The following is a 17,784-nucleotide window of genomic DNA, read 5'->3' on the forward strand; positions in this document are numbered from 1 at the left end:
CCTTACTCTTGCGCAGGATAAGAAATGACCACTGTGTACATAGCATGTATCAGTATTATATTTTAATTACATTAAGAATATACACTGTAACAAGCATTTAAAAGCCGCCCAAGGAACAAGGTTATCTGGAAGTCATTTGTCTGGTGCTATAGACACCCAGTTTAAAATAATAAAGCTATGGTAAAGGGGCTTAGCTGTGTGTGTTTTTGTTTTTTTTATAAACCTGAATAAATAGCAGATGATGCCCAATCATAAAAACTATGGAGAATATTCACCTAATAAAATAAGCCAACCTCAGGTCCAGATGCCAGTATTACCCCAAAGCTTCCTCTGAAGATTAGCTATATTCTCCAAAGGGATTGGTTGAGGATCTATTTTGACAAATACAATGTACAGTTTGGTCAAGTTCTCTATAGAGTAGTCTTTCTAGTCATCCAGGTGGTATTTAAATGGGCAGTTGTTGTGGAGCTGAATGTTGCGTGAATGGATGTTTTTTGGAAAGAAAATGGGAGCAGCAAGTGCTCTAAAATGCCAAAAACCCACCATCTGATTCAGCATCCAGTCTTGAGTCTAGTGCATGACCGTATGCCGCAGTCTGAGGCTTTACCAATCATGCCCTAGACTCCTAATGGTGGTAAGTGCTTGACTAATTGGCTGCAGTGGTCGCACCGTTGGAGGCAGCGGAGCATGTGTGCTTAATGTGCCTGTTATTTGTTGCAGGGTGACAGAGTGGTACTGTTCAGCCAGTTCACCATGATGCTGGATATCCTAGAAGTTTTCCTGAAGCACCACCAGCATAGATATATTCGGCTAGATGGAAAAACCCCAATCTCTGAGAGGTACCAGGAAATGTATTATTTTAGTATTTTATACTTTTGTCCTTATTAAATACAATGCAATAGGAAGAATTTTGAACACTGACAGTCTGGGTGTAATGCATTTTGTCACTTCACTGTATATAGATGTCGTGTAACTGATCTCATCATGTGAAGGAACTCTTATGTAGTGGTGAGTGTACCGTTGTTCAGGGATTACATACGGTAGTTTTCCCTCTGTATTTGCCTCTGTCTTTTTTTTTCCCCACTACATTTCAGCACAGCTATGATCTGTCTGCAGCTCTGCCACAGTGCCTACAGGCGGTCTAAGGTTGTTTGACATCCACGGACGTGTATGAAATCACACGGCCCAGATATGCTGCAGAAACTTTTGCAGCTGTTCAATTCATCTCCGAGGCCTCCTGACTGCCATGTACATGCTGCAGAAACCACCTCATGTTAAAATTTCAGTAACAAGTCTGCTACTTGTTTACCCTTAAAGGGTACGTGTGGCTTTCAGATAATCAGTGTCTCGAGGCTACAGTTATTTATTAAAAAAATAAAATAAAAATTGTGCTTTGCTCCCCCTCCCTGGGTTCAGCGCTGAGTCTCTGCCGCTGCTCCGTTGGTGTTTGCAGCGCTGCCGTCATGTCGACATGCTGCAGCCAGTAACTGAAATCAGTAGCCCTGCTCAAGCTGGCGGCAAAGCCCTTGGTAAAGCTAACCAGCTGGGGGAACAGGGGTTTCACAATTCAGAAAACTCCTTTAACCCCTTTCTGACATTAGACGTACTATCCCGTCGAGGTGGGGTGGGCCCGTATGACCACCGACGGGATAGTACGTCATACGCGATCGGCCGCGCTCACGGGGGGAGCGCGGCCGATCGCGGCCGGGTGTCAGCTGCATATCGCAGCTGACATCCGGCACTATGTGCCAGGAGCGGTCACGGACCGCCCCCGGCACATTAACCCCCGGCACACCGCGATCAAACATGATCGCGGTGTACCGGCGGTATAGGGAAGCATCGCGCAGGGAGGGGGCTCCCTGCGGGCTTCCCTGAGACCCCCGGAGCTCCGAGGGTCTCCTACCTCCCTCCTCGCCGCAGGTCCCGGATCCAAGATGGCCGCGGCATCCGGGTCCTGCAGGGAGGGAGGTGGCTTACCGAGTGCCTGCTCAGAGCAGGCGCTGGAAAGCCTGCAGCCCTGCACAGCAGATCGCAGATCTGACAGAGTGCTGTGCACACTGTCAGATCACCGATCTGTAATGTCCCCCCCTGGGACAAAGTAAAAAAGTTTAAAAAAAATTCACGTGTGTAAAAAAAAAAAAAAAAATCCTAAATCAATAATAAAAAAAAAATATTTATTATTCCCATAAATACATTTCTTTAGCTAAATAAAAAAAAAAAACAATAAAAGTACACATATTTAGTATCGTCGCGTCCGTAACGACCCAACCTATAAAACTGCCCCACTAGTTAACCCCTTCAGTAAACACCGTAAGAAAAAAAAAGAGGCAAAAAACGCTTTATTATCATACCGCCGAACAAAAAGTGGAATAACACGCGATCAAAAAGACTGATATAAATAACCATGGTACCGCTGAAAACGTCATCTTGTCCCGTAAAAAACGAGCAACCATACAGCATCATCAGCAAAAAAATAAAAAAGTTATAGTCCTGAGAATAAAGCCATACCAAAATAATTATTTTTTCTATAAAATAGTTTTTATCGTATAAAGCGCCAAAAAATAAAAAAAATGATATAAATGAGATATCGCTGTAATCGTACTGACCCGACGAATAAAACTGCTTTATCAATTTTACCAAATGCGGAACGGTATAAACGCCTCCCCCAAAAGAAATTCATGAATAGCTGGTTTTTGATCACTCTGCCTCACAAAAATCGGAATAAAAAGCGATCAAAAAATGTCACGTGTCCGAAAATGTTACCAATAAAAACGTCAACTCGTCCCGCAAAAAACAAGATCTCACATGACTCTGTGGACTCAAATATGGAAAAATTATAGCTCTCAAAATGTGGTAACGCCAAAAATATTTTTTGCAATGAAAAGCGTCTTTCAGTGTGTGACGGCTGCCAATCATAAAAATCCGCTAAAAAAACCGCTATAAAAGTAAATCAAACCCCCCTTCATCACCCCCTTAGTTAGGGAAAAATAAAAAAAATAAAAAATGTATTTATTTCCATTTTCCCGTTGGGGTTAGGGCTAGAGTTAAGACTAGAGTTAGGGCTAGGGTTAGGGCTAGGGCTAGGGTTAGGGTTAGGGTGAGGGCAGGGGCTAGGGTTAGGGTTAGGGCTAGGGTTAGGGCTAGGGTTAGGGCTAGGGTTGGGGCTAGGGTTGGGGCTAGGGCTAGGGTTAGGGTGAGGGCAGGGGTTAGGGCTAGGGTTAGGGCTAGGGTTAGGGCTAGGGTTAGGGCTAGGGTTAGGGCTAGGGTTGGGGCTAGGGTTGGGGCTAGGGTTGGGGCTAGGGTTGGGGCTAGGGTTGGGGCTAGGGTTGGGGCTAGGGTTGGGGCTAGGGTTAGGGCTAGGGTTGGGGCTAGGGTTGGGGCTAGGGTTGGGGCTAGGGTTACGGCTAGTGTTAGGGCTAGTGATAGGGCTAGGGTTATTGCTAGGGTTAAGGCTAGGGTTGGGGCTAGGGTTGGGGCTAAAGATAGGGTTAGGGTTTGGATTACATTTACGGTTGGGAATAGGGTTGGGTGTGTCTGGGTTAGAGGAGTGGTTAGGGTTACTGTTGGGATTAGGGTAAGGGGTGTGTTTGGATTAGGGTTTCAGTTATAATTGGGGGGTTTCCACTGTTTAGGCACATCAGGGGCTCTCCAAACGGGACATGGCATCCGATCTGAATTCCAGCCAATTCTGCGTTGAAAAAGAAAAACAGTGCTCCTTCCCTTCAGAGCTCTCCCGTGTGCCCAAACAGGGGTTTACCCCAACATATGGGGTATCAGCGTACTCAGGACAAATTGGACAACAACTTTTGGGGTCCAATTTATCCTGATACCCTTGTGAAAATACAAAACTGGGGGCTAAAAAATCATTTTTGTGAAAAAAAAAAAAAAGAATTTTTATTTTCACGGCTCTGCGTTATAAACTGTAGTGAAACACTTGGGGGTTAAAAGCTCTCAAAACACATCTAGATAAGTTCCTTAGGGGGTCTACTTTCCAAAATGGTGTCACTTGTGGGGGTTTTTAATGTTTAGGCACATCAAGGGCTCTCCAAACGCAACATGGCATCCCATCTTAATTCCAGTCAATTTTGCATTGAAAAGTAAAAAGTATAGCGCTCCTTCCCTTCCGAGCTCTGCTATGCACCCAAACAGTGGTTTACCCCCACATATGGGGTATCGTCGTACTCAGGACAAATTGCACAACAACTTTTGTGGTCTAATTTCTTCTCTTACCCTTGGGGAAATAAAAAAATGGGGGCGAAAAGATCATTTTTGTGAAAAAATATGATTTTTATTTTTACGGCTCTGCATTATAAACTTCTGTGACGCACTTGTTGGGTCAAAGTGCTCAACACACATCTAGATAAGTTCCTTAAGGGGTCTACTTTCCAAAATGGTGTCACTTGTGGGGGGTTTCAATGTTTAGGCACATCAGGGGCTCTCCAAACGCAACATGGCGTCCCATCTCAATTCCAGTCAATTTTGCATTGAAAAGTCAAATGGCGCTCCTTCCCTTCCGAGCTCTGCCCTGCGCCCAAACAATGGTTTACACCTACATGTGGGGTATCAGCGTACTCAGGACAAATTGCACAACAATTTTTGGGGTCCAATTTCTTCTCTTACCCTTGGGAAAATAAAAAATTGGGGGCGAAAAGATCATTTTTGTGAAAAAATATGATTTTTTATTTTTACGGCTCTGCATTATAAACTTCTGTGAAGCACTTGTTGGGTCAAAGTGCTCACCACACATCTAGATAAGTTCCTTAGGGGGTCTACTTTCCAAAATGGTGTCACTTGTGGGGGGTTTCAATGTTTAGGCACATCAGGGGCTCTCCAAATGCAACATGGCGTCCCATCTTAATTCCAGTCAATTTTGCATTGAAAAGTCAAATGGCGCTCCTTTCCTTCCGAGCTCTGCCATGCGCCCAAACAGTGGTTTACCCCCACATATGGGGTATCAGCATACTCAGGACAAACTGTACAACAAATTTTGAGGTCTATTTTCTCCTGTTACCCTTGGTAAAATAAAACAAATTGGAGCTGAAATAAATTTTGTGTGAAAAAAAGTTAAATGTTTATTTTTATTTAAACATTCCAAAAATTCCTGTGAGACACCTGAAGGGTTAATAAACTTCTTGAAAGTGGTTTTGAGTACCTTGAGGGGTGCAGTTTTTAGAATGGTGTCACACTTGGGTATTTTCTATCATATAGACCCCTCAAAATGACTTCAAATGAGATGTGGTCCCTAAAAAAAAATGGTGTTGTAAAAATGAGAAATTGCTGGTCAACTTTTAACCCTTATAACTCCGTCACAAAAAAAAAATTTTGGTTCCAAAATTGTGCTGATGTAAAGTAGACATGTGGGAAATGTTACTTATTAAGTATTTTGCGTGACATATGTCTGTGATTTAAGGGCATAAAAATTCAAAGTTGGAAAATTGCGAAATTTTCAAAATTATCGCCAAATATTCGTTTTTTTCACAAATAAACGCAAGTTATATCGAAGAAATTTTACCACTGTCATGAAGTACAATATGTCACGAGAAAACAGTGTCAGAATCGCCAAGATCCGTTGAAGCGTTCCAGAGTTATAACCTCATAAAGGGATAGTGGTCAGAATTGTAAAAATTGGCCTGGTCATTAACGTGCAAACTACCCTTGGGGGTGAAGGGGTTAAGAGAGTTTAGCATTCACCTATGCTTTAATCCACAGCTCTGTATGTTTGTCATCTTCTATTGCAAGTACTACAGGCTTCATAGGAAGGCACTACATAACGTATAATTTCTAGGGTTGATTGAGCGGCTTCGGATATGCGAATAGTTGCATCAGTAACCTGTATACCTGGAGAGCTTCCGATAATCAGCTGTCCGATGCCGCAGCTGCATGTGTCACGGCTGTGTGACAGTCACAACACACAGGCTCTCCATGCATGTGTTGTGACTGCGGCACCGAACAGCTGATTATCGGGAGCGCTCTAGGCATACAGGTTACCGAGGCTGCTATTTGAATAAGCACTTATCCAAAGCTATTCGATCAATTACAGTACGAAAAACATTTCTAATAAATCACAATAAAAAAAAGTATTCTCATATAAGAGCTACATAAACTGAAATGTAGACTCTGCAAGGGTGGAATGCCGAAGGTCCTGTTTTATATCCTATATAAAGAGGTTGTCTCACTAGCAAAGTCCATTTTGATCAATAGATCTTGTGCTGAGATAATCTTATAAATGCTGTGTACTGTGCAGTGGGTGTGTCTGATCATACAGGAACAGGGTCTGATCATACCGCAGCTCCTAGGCTGACTCTCCGAGGTAAAACATTGTTGAAAAACAGGCAGTGAAGTGTTTTATCTCACAAAAAAAAATCAGCCATGACCCCCCTGCTATAATGTCTGTTTACTCTTTTGCTTCCCACCTGCCCAGTAGCTGTGGTATGATCACACCATGTTCCTGTACGGCAGGGGTGGGAAACTTCAGGCCCCAGGGCCATTTACGGCACTCGAAGACCTTTTATCAGGCCCCCGGGCAGATTCTCAGGGACCACATTCTTGGGCAAGGAGCTGTATTTTGATTGCCACCAGCTCATTAATTTCTTCTTGCTCTGTTAGCACACATGCAGTGTTCACTACTGAACATTGGAGGGCATGCAATGAAAGATTACGTCCTAACACCAGTGCCAGAGACAGGATGTACTTTGTGGGTGAAGTTTGTACGGCCCCCGATGGATGGTATAAATATCCAAATGGCCCTTGCCAGAAAAAGATTCCCCAGCCCTGCTGTACAGTCAGACACAGCCATTATATAATACAGTGTTACCCAACTCCGGTCCTCAAGAGCCACCAACAGGTCATGTTTTCAGAATTTCCTTAGTATTGCACAGGTGATTGAATGCTTGCCTGTCCAGGTGATGCAATGATCACCTGTGCAATACTAAGGAAATCCTGAAAACATGACTTGTTGGTGGCTCTTGAGGACCGAAGTTGGGGAACACTGATAATACATAGCAGGGGCACATTTATAAGATTCGCAGCACAGGAACATTTTTATTTAACACATTCAATTGTGGACGTTATTTTTATTCCATGATCTATTGACTAAAATATACTTTGCTCTTGGGAAAACACCTTTTACAAACTCAAGGTTAATAAATACAGTAAGTCAGTACAGTGCGATTAATGAATGCATGAATCACACTATTGCTATACACCTCAAAAAAAAAAAAATTAAGAACTTGGTTAACATTTTTTTGATCCAAAAGTCTGAGATTGTCTGAAATCTGCTCATTGACTTGGGTGGAAAAATGATACGTTGCAGACACTTAGGCAACTATCCAATTCATCTAAATGTGGCCTCCAGACTTCCAGGAAGATACAACCATGGAATAATAAGTTGTTGTTCAAAAATTTTAGGAAAAAGTCTGCTACTTGTGAGTTTAAAGTGATATTCTGGTTTCGGACTGCTTTTCTTGCCCTGCCCGGCCACTCGCTGAGTTTCTAACTGTTCATGGTATCTGGTACTGACTGCAGCGCTGCAACCAAAATCTCAGCTCAGCAGCTGTAGCAAAGTTAATGGCTCATAGCCGCTGAGCGTAATTATTGGCTGCAGCATTGTTGACAATAAGTTACCATGAGCTGCGGCATAGACTCGGCGAGGGATCCGGGGTGGTTGAGAAAGCCTCAGTTTGTTTTTGTTGTAAATCAAGTGGTAGCTGGAGGAGTTTGTGAAAACTAAAAACCTCCTTTAACGACTTATGACATGACGTGTCATAAGTAGTCTCCCTGCCTTTGATTCTGGCTCGCAAGCAGAGGCCTCCTCTGTCCTGGCAGATAATGGCTGAAATATTCAGCCATCATCTGCCTGTAACATCCGCAGATGGAGCTAAGCTCTGCTCACAGCTGTTATAAATGCCTCTGTCAGTCTGTGAAATAATTAGAATTGAGAGTCCTCAGTGGTTGATACCTTTTAATAGCTAACTGAAAAGATGGTAACAAATTACAAGCTTTCGAGACTACTCAGGTCTCATCAGGCGTAGACTAATAGAAATTCTGAAGAATCACATATTTATGCACAACACAGTACAGATAAATGACACAGACAGGTGACATGAAGCAGAATTACCATTATTTGAATGATAAACAGTTATGTCCATAAATATTGGAACAGTTCATAAATAAGGAATGTTTTATTGTCCTCTGATTGGGGTCTGTGTTATGATCCTTAGTGGCTGAGGATCACGAATAGACCAGCAAGTGAATAAACTAAGGACAAGCTCTAGGGAGATGGTAACTGGACTGATCGCAAATCTGAACCTATCCAACACAACTAGAGGTAACCAGTGAACGTGCCTAAAAAATTCCTAGACGTCTCGAGCCAGCCTGAGGAACTAGCTACCCCTAAAGAGAAAGAAAGACCTCGCTTGCCTCCAGAGAAATAATCCCCAAACATATGGAAGCCCACAACAAATATTAACGGTGAAGTAAGAAGGCACATACGTAGGGATGAAATCAGATTCAGCAAAAGAGGCCCACTAGTACTAGAAAGCAGAAAATAGAGCAGGGGTCTATGCGATCAATAAAAAACCCTTACAAAATATCCATCCTGAGATTTCAAGAACCCACGCACCAACTAATGGTGTGTGGGGAGAAACTCAGTCCACTAGAGCATCCAGCAAGCGAGGGAATCACATTTTAGCAAGCTGGACAAGAAAACATGATAAACACTGCTGATCAAAAAAAGAGCAAACAAAACTTAGCTTGTCCTGGATGGACTGGGAGCAAGGTAGTCAGAAGGAATCTGAGTAGCACTGATTACATCGACAGCCGGCAACAAGTGGAAGTAAAACAGAGCTATATAGGAACCTCCCAGAGGATAACGAACCAGCTGATAGCCAGAGACCAGCAGGATAACAAACCAAGCCACCAGGGGGAGCCCAAAGCAAAAGTCACACCATACCACCAGTGACCACAAGAGGGAGCCTGAAAACAGAGTTCACAACAGGTCTGGTTCTGTTATGATGACCCCACATGGTCTGAGGAGCAAATTCCTTAGTTGATGTAAAAAGACATAAATCCATGCGACACATTCATTCCTGCACTGAGTGTGTCAAAGGTCATCATCAGCTTGTATTCCCATACTCTTCTGTCTCTCTTGAGATTTAATTTTGTCCATAATGCTAGAGAGACAGAAGAGTATGGGAATATAAGCTGATGATGACCTTTGACACACTCAGTGCAGGAATTAATGTGTTGCATGGATTTATGTCTTTTTACATCTACTAAGGAATTTGCTCCTCAGACCATGTGGGGGCATCATAACAGAACCAGACCCCAATCAGAGGACAATAAAACATTCCTTATCTATTAACTGTTCCAATATTTAGCCAGTAGATAGAAAAATATTTAGAATTGTGAGTCCTCAGTGGTTGATGCCTTTTAATGGCTAACTGAAAAGATGGTAACAAATTGCAAGCTTTCAAGACTACTCAGGTCTCTTCATCATGATTCGGCGGGCGCACTGTGCATGTGCCCGCCATTTTGGAAGATGGCGGCGCCCATGCTACAAGCCGGGCGGACACCGGGAGGGACTACGGAGGTACGGGGGGGACGCTGGAAAGGACGCGGGGGGGGGTCTGGAGGGGAGAGGATGGCGCGGAGGACATAACGGAGGGGTAGGAAAGACTGACAGCGGCCGCTGTCAGTCGGTGGCAGGGTCAGATCGGGGTCTCCAGCCGTGGCCGATGATATTGCAGTATTGGCCATGGCTGGATTGTAATATTTCACCAAGTTTCATTGGTGAAAGATTACAAATTGCTCTGGCTGTTTCACTTTCAACAGCCAATCAGAGCGATCGTAGCCACAGGGGGGCAAAGCCACCCTGCCTGGGCTGAAGTACCACTCCCTCTGTTCCTGTAGGTCGGGTGAAATTGGAGTTAACCCTTTCACCCGGCCTGCAGGAACGCGATCATTCTGTGACACAGCATATGCGTCACAGGTCAGATTGGCACCGACTTTCATGACGCATACGCTGTCACAGGTCGGGAAGGGGTTAATGGTGTTCAAAAAGTTAATTTTAGTGATGAGTAGGTGAGTGTTAAGTTGATGGTGGGATGAAATTGATTAAACTGTTCATGGAACATCTTTAGCTGTGGCTCAGACTCCGTCCAGATGATTAAAATATCATCAATGTAGCAGTAGTAGGCCAGTGGCCTGATGGGACGTGAGGACAAAAAGTCGCTTTCAAGCTTGGCCATGAAAAGATTTGCATACTGTGGGGGCCACTTTACTTCCCATTGCTGTGCCAGTCTCCTGTAGATAGATCTTGTTGTCAAATTCAAAGTAATTGCGGGTGAGGATGAATTTTATAAGTTTCACCACAGAATCCCCATCAGTCCCTGTGTATTCCATGAAGAATTTGCAGACATTTAATCCATCCTGGTGTGGGATATTAGAGTACAAGTACAGCGCTTTACATCATCATTGCTATCCCCACTGGGGTTCAAAATCAGTGTGTCTTTAGAGAGGGGATGAAACCTACGCAAACACGGGAAGAACATACAAACTCCTTGCAGATGTTGTCCTTGGTCCAGGACCCCAGCGCTGCAAGGCTGCAGTGCTACCCACTGAGCCATCATGCTGCTCGTATATCGTATAAGAATCCCACAAGTGTGGAACCCAAGGGGTCCTGCAGTTACTCACTAGGTGTGTTTTGTTTTTTAATACACTCTCTCTGTTGCTTGCACCATGTGTATTGCAGCCGTGCTTTTGCCATGATCTCATGGGGACTTTGGGCGATTTACAAGGTCTTTATAACAAATGCCGTAATCCTAATGCAGGAACGAGCACCAGTTCATAATGGATTTATCAGTTATCGGTTGGTGAAGAGCTAGAATCCGCATATACCCGATTGTGCAGTCGCCGTACCATACGACTAAAGGTGGTCATGTCATACACATTGCATAGAATAGGTTAATGGTTGAACATCCGTTATTATGCTGTTGCAACATCACCCATCTTAGTAGAGTTAAGTAATAAATAGATATATATAGATATATACAGTATGTGTGTGTGTGTATATATGTATATATATATATATATATATATATATATATATATATATATATATATATATTTATAGTTTGGCAATAAATTTCACCCAACCATAGTTCAGTATGGATGAAATCCTCCACTTTGAGTAACTGTAGTCTGTGTATGGACATATTCACTTTGCCGCATGTATAAATCCCTTACGGTAAGTGTTTTTTTACTTCGTTGAACTGGAGTGCTTAATTAACATTTACGCAAGGACTATCTTTCATCACAGGATACATCTGATAGATCAGTACAATAGTGACATGGATATATTCATATTCCTTCTATCTACTAAAGCGGGTGGACTTGGAATTAATCTTACTTCAGCAAACATGGTTATCCTTCATGACATTGACTGCAATCCTTACAATGACAAGCAGGCAGAAGATCGGTGCCACAGAGTTGGGCAGACAAAGTAAGGACTTATTTTATGTCATCTGTCAAGTCTAATGTTTAATGCATTATTGTAAAGTTATGGTCACAGGAAAAAAGCAGCAGATGGAGACTACACCCCTGTCAGTAGTGTACTGGAAATAGTAGGCAACACAATAAAACACTGGACCACTGCACTATGGGTGACCAAATTGATTACTGCTGAAGTATTATTGAGTGCGGTCCCAATTATTTTGACAATTGGATTCACTTTTTTTCTACTCTTTTTGCCAGTAGTTTGCCGCAACCTTTTGGATTATGCTTGAGCAGTAATCAATTTTTTGGTCTTCCATAGCACGGTGGTTGTGTTTTTATTGTGCTGCCAAAAATATTCAATGTCAAATTTTTTTAGAATTTTAACAAAAAAAAAAAAATCCAGTATCAAAATTCAGTGAGTGACATAATTTTGTGAACCGTTAGGATTAGTAGATGAGCTGAAGATTAAATCTTTCTAGTGTTGTCAATTATTGGGATGACAAAAGGTTGTCATAGAACAGGATTCTATCAATATCAAACAAAAGAGATTTCTGAGGTACTCGGAAGAAGAGTTGCTGATGCTCATCAGGCTTGAAAAGGTTACAAACTTTCAAAAGAGTTTCGGCTCCAACAAACCACAGGCAAACGGATTGTGTACAAATGGAGGAAATTAAAGATTATTACCTTCTCCGGGTGTGTTTGACCAACAAAGACCACACCAAGAGTATGGCATATAATAGGCTGTCCGATCACGAAGGAACCCAATGTGACCTCTAAGCAATTAAAGGCCTCTCTGGGCTTATATTAATGTTCATGAGTCCTCCATCTGCTGTACACTGTCTTTCTACTTGCAATCTTGTCATGCACATCATTGTTGTTCACTGTTCTCCAAGAAGAACATTACTGCTCATCTTCAGTTTGCTAAAGATCACAAGGACAATCCAGAAGGCTATGGGAACAATGTAACGTAAATGAGGAAAAAACTACATTACCACATAAAACCTTATACCATCTGTGAAACAGTCTTGTTATTATCCTGATTTGGCATTTTTTGCTGCATCTGGGCCAGGACGGCTTGCCACCATTTATTGAACAATGAATTTTGAAATATATCAGCAAATTCTAAAGGAAAATAACAGGAAGTCTGTCCATGAGCTCAATCTCAAAAGAATGTGGATGGTGCATCAAGATATGGATCCCAAATCACAAGTCATTCTACAAAGGAATAATTAAAGGAAATCAGTCACCGTGTTTTTACTTCCCCATCTGAGAGTAACATGAAGTAGGGGCAGAAACCCGAATTCTAGCAGTGTATCACTTACTGGGCTATTTGCTGTAGTTTTAATTAAAATCACTATTTTATTTGCTGCAGATCTATCAGTTCTCAGAATGCACAGCTTTGTATAAGACCACCCATACCACTCATTAGTAGCATTCTGTGTACATTGCTTAGGCAGAAAGCTGCCATTCAGTGGTGGGGATGTGATTATACATACCGTAACTCATGAATATGGAAGACCACATAGCTACTGTATAATAATAATAATAACATAGCTGTAAGCTTACTAGTCCTCTAGTGATTTCCTGCTGATAAAACAGTGATATATAACTACAGCAAGCAGCACTGTGTCACACATTGCTTGAGTTAGTCTTTGTCTCTATATTATGCAGCTCTCCGTTTAGATGGCAAATGGTGACAGATTTTATTTAACCTTTTCACAATGAATGACAGACATGGCCTGTCATAAGTGGGCATCAGTTCCCGTATTTAAACTGTCACTAAGTGTAAATGCGCAGTGACTGTTCCACGTCGACAGCTGTTACTGACGTCTGAGCGGCATGGGAAGAGGTGCGGCGACCCATGCCATGGGACCCTGCACTCAGGGCGCTGTGATCGGTCAGTTAATCTAACTGATTGATCACAGCAGGAGCTCAGCACTGCTACTGGCTGAGCTCCTGCAGTAACAGCCAGGGATAGTGCCAGCACTGCCCCTGGCTGTTTAACTCCCTAAATGCTGCGATCGCAACATTTAGGAGGAAGAGAGATGGAAGGGGGCTACCTTCAGACCGGCACGTCCTCACTGGGGCCCGTTGCAATGCCTTATACCAGCGATCAAAGTGAAGTGAAAGTCCCATAGAGGGATAAAGTAAAAAATAACCTAATCTTTAAAAAAAAAAAAAGTAATAATTATACTAATAAATACACATTTTTATGTAAAAATAAGCAAAAAAAAGTACATATTTGATATCGCGACGTCCAGTACGACCCGACCTATAAAACTGTCCAACTAGTTAACCCTTTCAGTGAACGGCGTAAATCTGTTTTTTCATTGTACCACTGAGAAAAAAAGTGGAATAAGATGCAATCAAAAAGACAAATGTAAATAAAATAGTATAGCAGAAAATGTTATCTTGTCTCGCAAAAGAACAAGCTGCCATACAGCTCCATTAGTTGCAAAATAGGTTATAGCTCTCTGAATAAAGGGATACACAAAATTACTTTTTTTTCTATGAAATTGTTCTCGCATAAAAACACCAAAACATAAAAAATAAATGTGGTATCTCTGTAATCGTACTGACCTGAGGAATGAATCAGTCTATCAATTAGACCACACGCGGAACTGCATTAAAAACTATTCCTGAATTGCTGGTTTTTGTTCAATCTGCCTCCCAAAAATCTGAATAGAAAGCGATCAAACAATGTTATGAGCCCGAAAATGATACCAGTAAATACGTCCTCTCGTTCCACAAAAAAAAGTCTCACATGACTGTTCACAGAGAAATGGAAATTATAGCTCTCAAAATATGGCGATGCTTTTTGCAATAAAAAGGGTTTTTTAGTGTGATATCGTAGCCAAACCTAAAAACCCAATGTAAATTTGGTATCTCTGTTATCGCACCCACCCGAAGAATAAAGTCATCTAATCACTTATGCTGCATGAGGTAAAGAAGAATAAAGTTTCAATTTTGTAAAGACTAAATCAATGTCCTGACGTTAATCTATAGAAATTTTATGGACGGACTTGAAGCAAGCAGTTCATGGGCAAAAACCCGCCAACATAGCGGAGTTGTAGAAGTTTTGCAGTGAGGAATGGGCTAAAATTAGTGTTGAGCATTCCGATACCGCAAGTATCGGGTATCGGCCGATACTTGCGGGTATCGGAATTCCGATACCGAGATCCGATACTTTTGTGGTATCGGGTATCGGTATCGAAACAACATTAATGTAAAAATGTGTAAAAGAGAGAATTAAAATAAAAAATATTGCTATACTCACCTCTCCGACGCAGCCTGCACCTTACCGAGGGAAGCGGCAGCGTTCTTTGTTTAAAATTCGCGCTTTTCTTTCCTTTACGTGAAGTCCCGGCTTGTGATTGGTTGCGTCGCAGTCACATGGGCGACGCAACCAATCACCGCAAGCCGTGACGTAATTTCAGGTCCTTAAGGATTTTAAAATTACGTCCCGGCTTTGTGATTGGTTGCGTCGCAGTCACATGGGCGACGCAACCAATCACAGCAAGCCGTGACGTAATTTCAGGCCCTTAAGGATTTTAAAATTACGTCCCGGCTTTGTGATTGGTTGCGTCGCAGTCACATGAGCGACGCAACCAATCACAAGCCGTGACGTCACGGGAGGCTGGACACGCGCGCATTTTAAAATGCGCGCTTGTCCAGCCTCCCGTGACGTCCCGGCTTGTGATTGGTTGCATCGCGGTCAACCAATCACAAGCCGGGAGGCTGGACACGCGCGCATTTTAAAATGCGCGCTTGTCCAGCCTCCCGTGACGTCCCGGCTTGTGATTGGTTGCATCACGGTCAACCAATCACAAGCCGGGAGGCTGGAGAAGCGCGCATTTTAAAATGCTTTAGAATGTGCACAAAAAATGCGGATTGCTTTCTATTAAATTATTAAATAGAATGCTTAATGTGAGCGTTTTTTTCGCGGTTTTATAGCGAAAAACCGCTAAAAAGTGACGTGTGCACACAGCTTAATAGTACTGACTTAGAGAATCATAATTCAGAATCCTTTTTACCGCAGAATGAGTGCGCAAAAACAATGGCAGAATTGCATTATTTTTTCTACAATTTTCTTGGACCTGGAATTATATTTCACTCTGTTTCCTATGTATTGACTGCTTAAATGAGTAGTGCCATTCAAAACTACAACTTGTTCTTGAAAAAAACAAGCCCTTATACGCCTATAGTACAGAATTTTATGTGGGGAAGTAGAGTAAGCATATGTATGGCCAGACAGAACAATGCTTAGTTGTTGTGTTTTGTTTTGTTTGTTTTTCTCTGTAAGGGAAGTTACTGTTATCCGACTGATCGGCAAAGGAACTATTGAGGAGTCGATGTTAAAAATTAGTCAGCAGAAGTTGAGACTGGAACAAGATATGACAACCACGGATACAGGTATACCTCAAACTTCAGTCTAAAATGAATTATTACACCTGCAGTACCCCCAAGTTTATAGCCCCAGTTTTTGTGTGTATGTATAAAGATAGAGATGGAGGTGTGTGTTGGTGTGTATGTATATAAACTTGTCCTCCAACTCAACCCACTGTGTGTATTTGTGATTTGGATGCTAGCATGTAGTCTATGGATGCATACATTAGTTGAATTAAAAGGTAGGCATTACAACTTTCTGAATCCTAGCAGTGTGAAATATATACACTAAGATTCAGCTCCGCTTGACTGTTTTATTGTCACCAGGGCATCACTGTATTGATGTTGTTGGAACCGGCAAGCGAAGCCTAATCCTAACTTTGTGTACATTTCACATCGCAAAGATTTGGCAAAGCCGTGAGGCTTGCCAAAAATAATAGTAAGCTGTTTCAGCAAAGACTATGATGGCCTATATACTGAGTAATTGGCGTCATCAGAAGTCACTTGACCCAGTGTAGGTTTATCAGGGATTTGACATAATCAAACACAAATTTTCACTGGATGATTATTTGGATTATTGGACCATCTGGTACCAGAGAGAATTTAAGCACTTAAAAGCAAAAAAATATATATTTTTTAAAAAAATATATATATTTTAAAAAAAATATGACTGATATATTTTTTTTCTTTCCCTTAGGAGATGAAGGAAACATACCCCTAGACATGGCGACACTTCTAAAAACATCATTAGGTCTTTAACCAGATCTGTACTCTGCGCTTAATTCTGAAAATGCAGTTTCCAGTTACTGGTTTTATACGGTCTTTAGGACTTTGAACACCTGTACAGATTTTCTCAATTTCATACAAGAGCAGCTGCTTCAATTTTGTCATACAATTCGCATTGACTGTCATACCTGTAGCAGTTGGATAAACAGGATTGAAAAGTAAAAACAAAAACATTAATATGAATTTGATGTTTGTAACAATAAGTTCATTGGTTCCTTAGATGTCAGTATTTTTGTATAATATAATTTCCCTACCTCTTTAATGCTGTCTTCTAATGTATAAGTATATTTTGTTTTACGTTGCGTTGTTACATGTTTCTTCAGTTAATTTCTATGCTACTTACAGAATTTTGATGTTTTTTTGTTTTTTTTTACTCTGCAAAAAATAAAATATTTCCAGAGTCCTCTGCATTACTTAAGGAGGTTTTTGTATGTATATTTATTTTTGTAGTTTAATTCTAAGAATATTTGTGGAAAACTCCTACGAACAACATTTTCTTAAGAAAAAAATGCAATGAGTGATGCATCTTTGTCTGTCTGTGCCAGAAAAGCCAATCTATACCTGCTGTGAGTTAGCATAGATTTTGACTATAATTTACACCAGTTTGTGACCTCTCCCTTACTACGAAGACGCCCACTTTAATATGTTGGTCATATTGTTACATTTTCCTACTTACCAATTTGGTTTCTATCATGGGGAGTTAACTAGATCACTTCCTAGATTTGTTTATAGTCGACTGAAGCACTGATATAACATACTGAGATTTTTCCCATCTTACTGAGTTTTATATATTTTTTTTTTTTCATATCATTGAGATTCCTACTGTTTTTTTTATGCTGAATTTGTCATGCATGTATATTTTTGTAAGGGTGTTATATATGCATAAAGTTGGCATTTTTACAGTAGTGTTCAAAATAAGTGTTCTAAAACATGAGTCAATCACAAAATCTTGATACTAGTTATTCCATGCATGTTGAACATTGCACACGGTTTTCGTATTCAAAACATAAAAATAAATTGCTACTGTATTTTGTGGACTGTAAGACGCACCCCAAATTTTGAGGAGAAAAAAACTTTTCATAAAATGGTGGTGCTTCTTATAATCCATGCATCTTATTG

At 41.4% G+C, this 17,784-nt stretch overlaps 1 protein-coding gene across 2 annotated transcripts in view; it reads left to right on the forward strand.

The window, feature by feature from the left end:
- SMARCAD1 (SNF2 related chromatin remodeling ATPase with DExD box 1) overlaps positions 1 to 17,083 on the forward strand; it is a 166,328-nt gene extending 149,245 nt beyond the window's left edge. For both annotated transcript variants that reach the window (XM_077277264.1, XM_077277274.1), the window contains 4 exons: positions 721 to 839; positions 11,318 to 11,500; positions 15,797 to 15,906; positions 16,577 to 17,083. In XM_077277264.1, coding sequence (XP_077133379.1) covers positions 721 to 839; positions 11,318 to 11,500; positions 15,797 to 15,906; positions 16,577 to 16,638 — 474 coding nt within the window. In that variant the 3' untranslated portion in view covers positions 16,639 to 17,083. The remainder of the gene's footprint in view (positions 1 to 720; positions 840 to 11,317; positions 11,501 to 15,796; positions 15,907 to 16,576) is intronic.
- The last annotated feature ends 701 nt before the right edge of the window (positions 17,084 to 17,784 follow it).

This window comes from Ranitomeya variabilis, chromosome 1, assembly GCF_051348905.1.
Source record: "Ranitomeya variabilis isolate aRanVar5 chromosome 1, aRanVar5.hap1, whole genome shotgun sequence".
In the NCBI taxonomy this organism is placed as follows: domain Eukaryota; kingdom Metazoa; phylum Chordata; class Amphibia; order Anura; family Dendrobatidae; genus Ranitomeya; species Ranitomeya variabilis.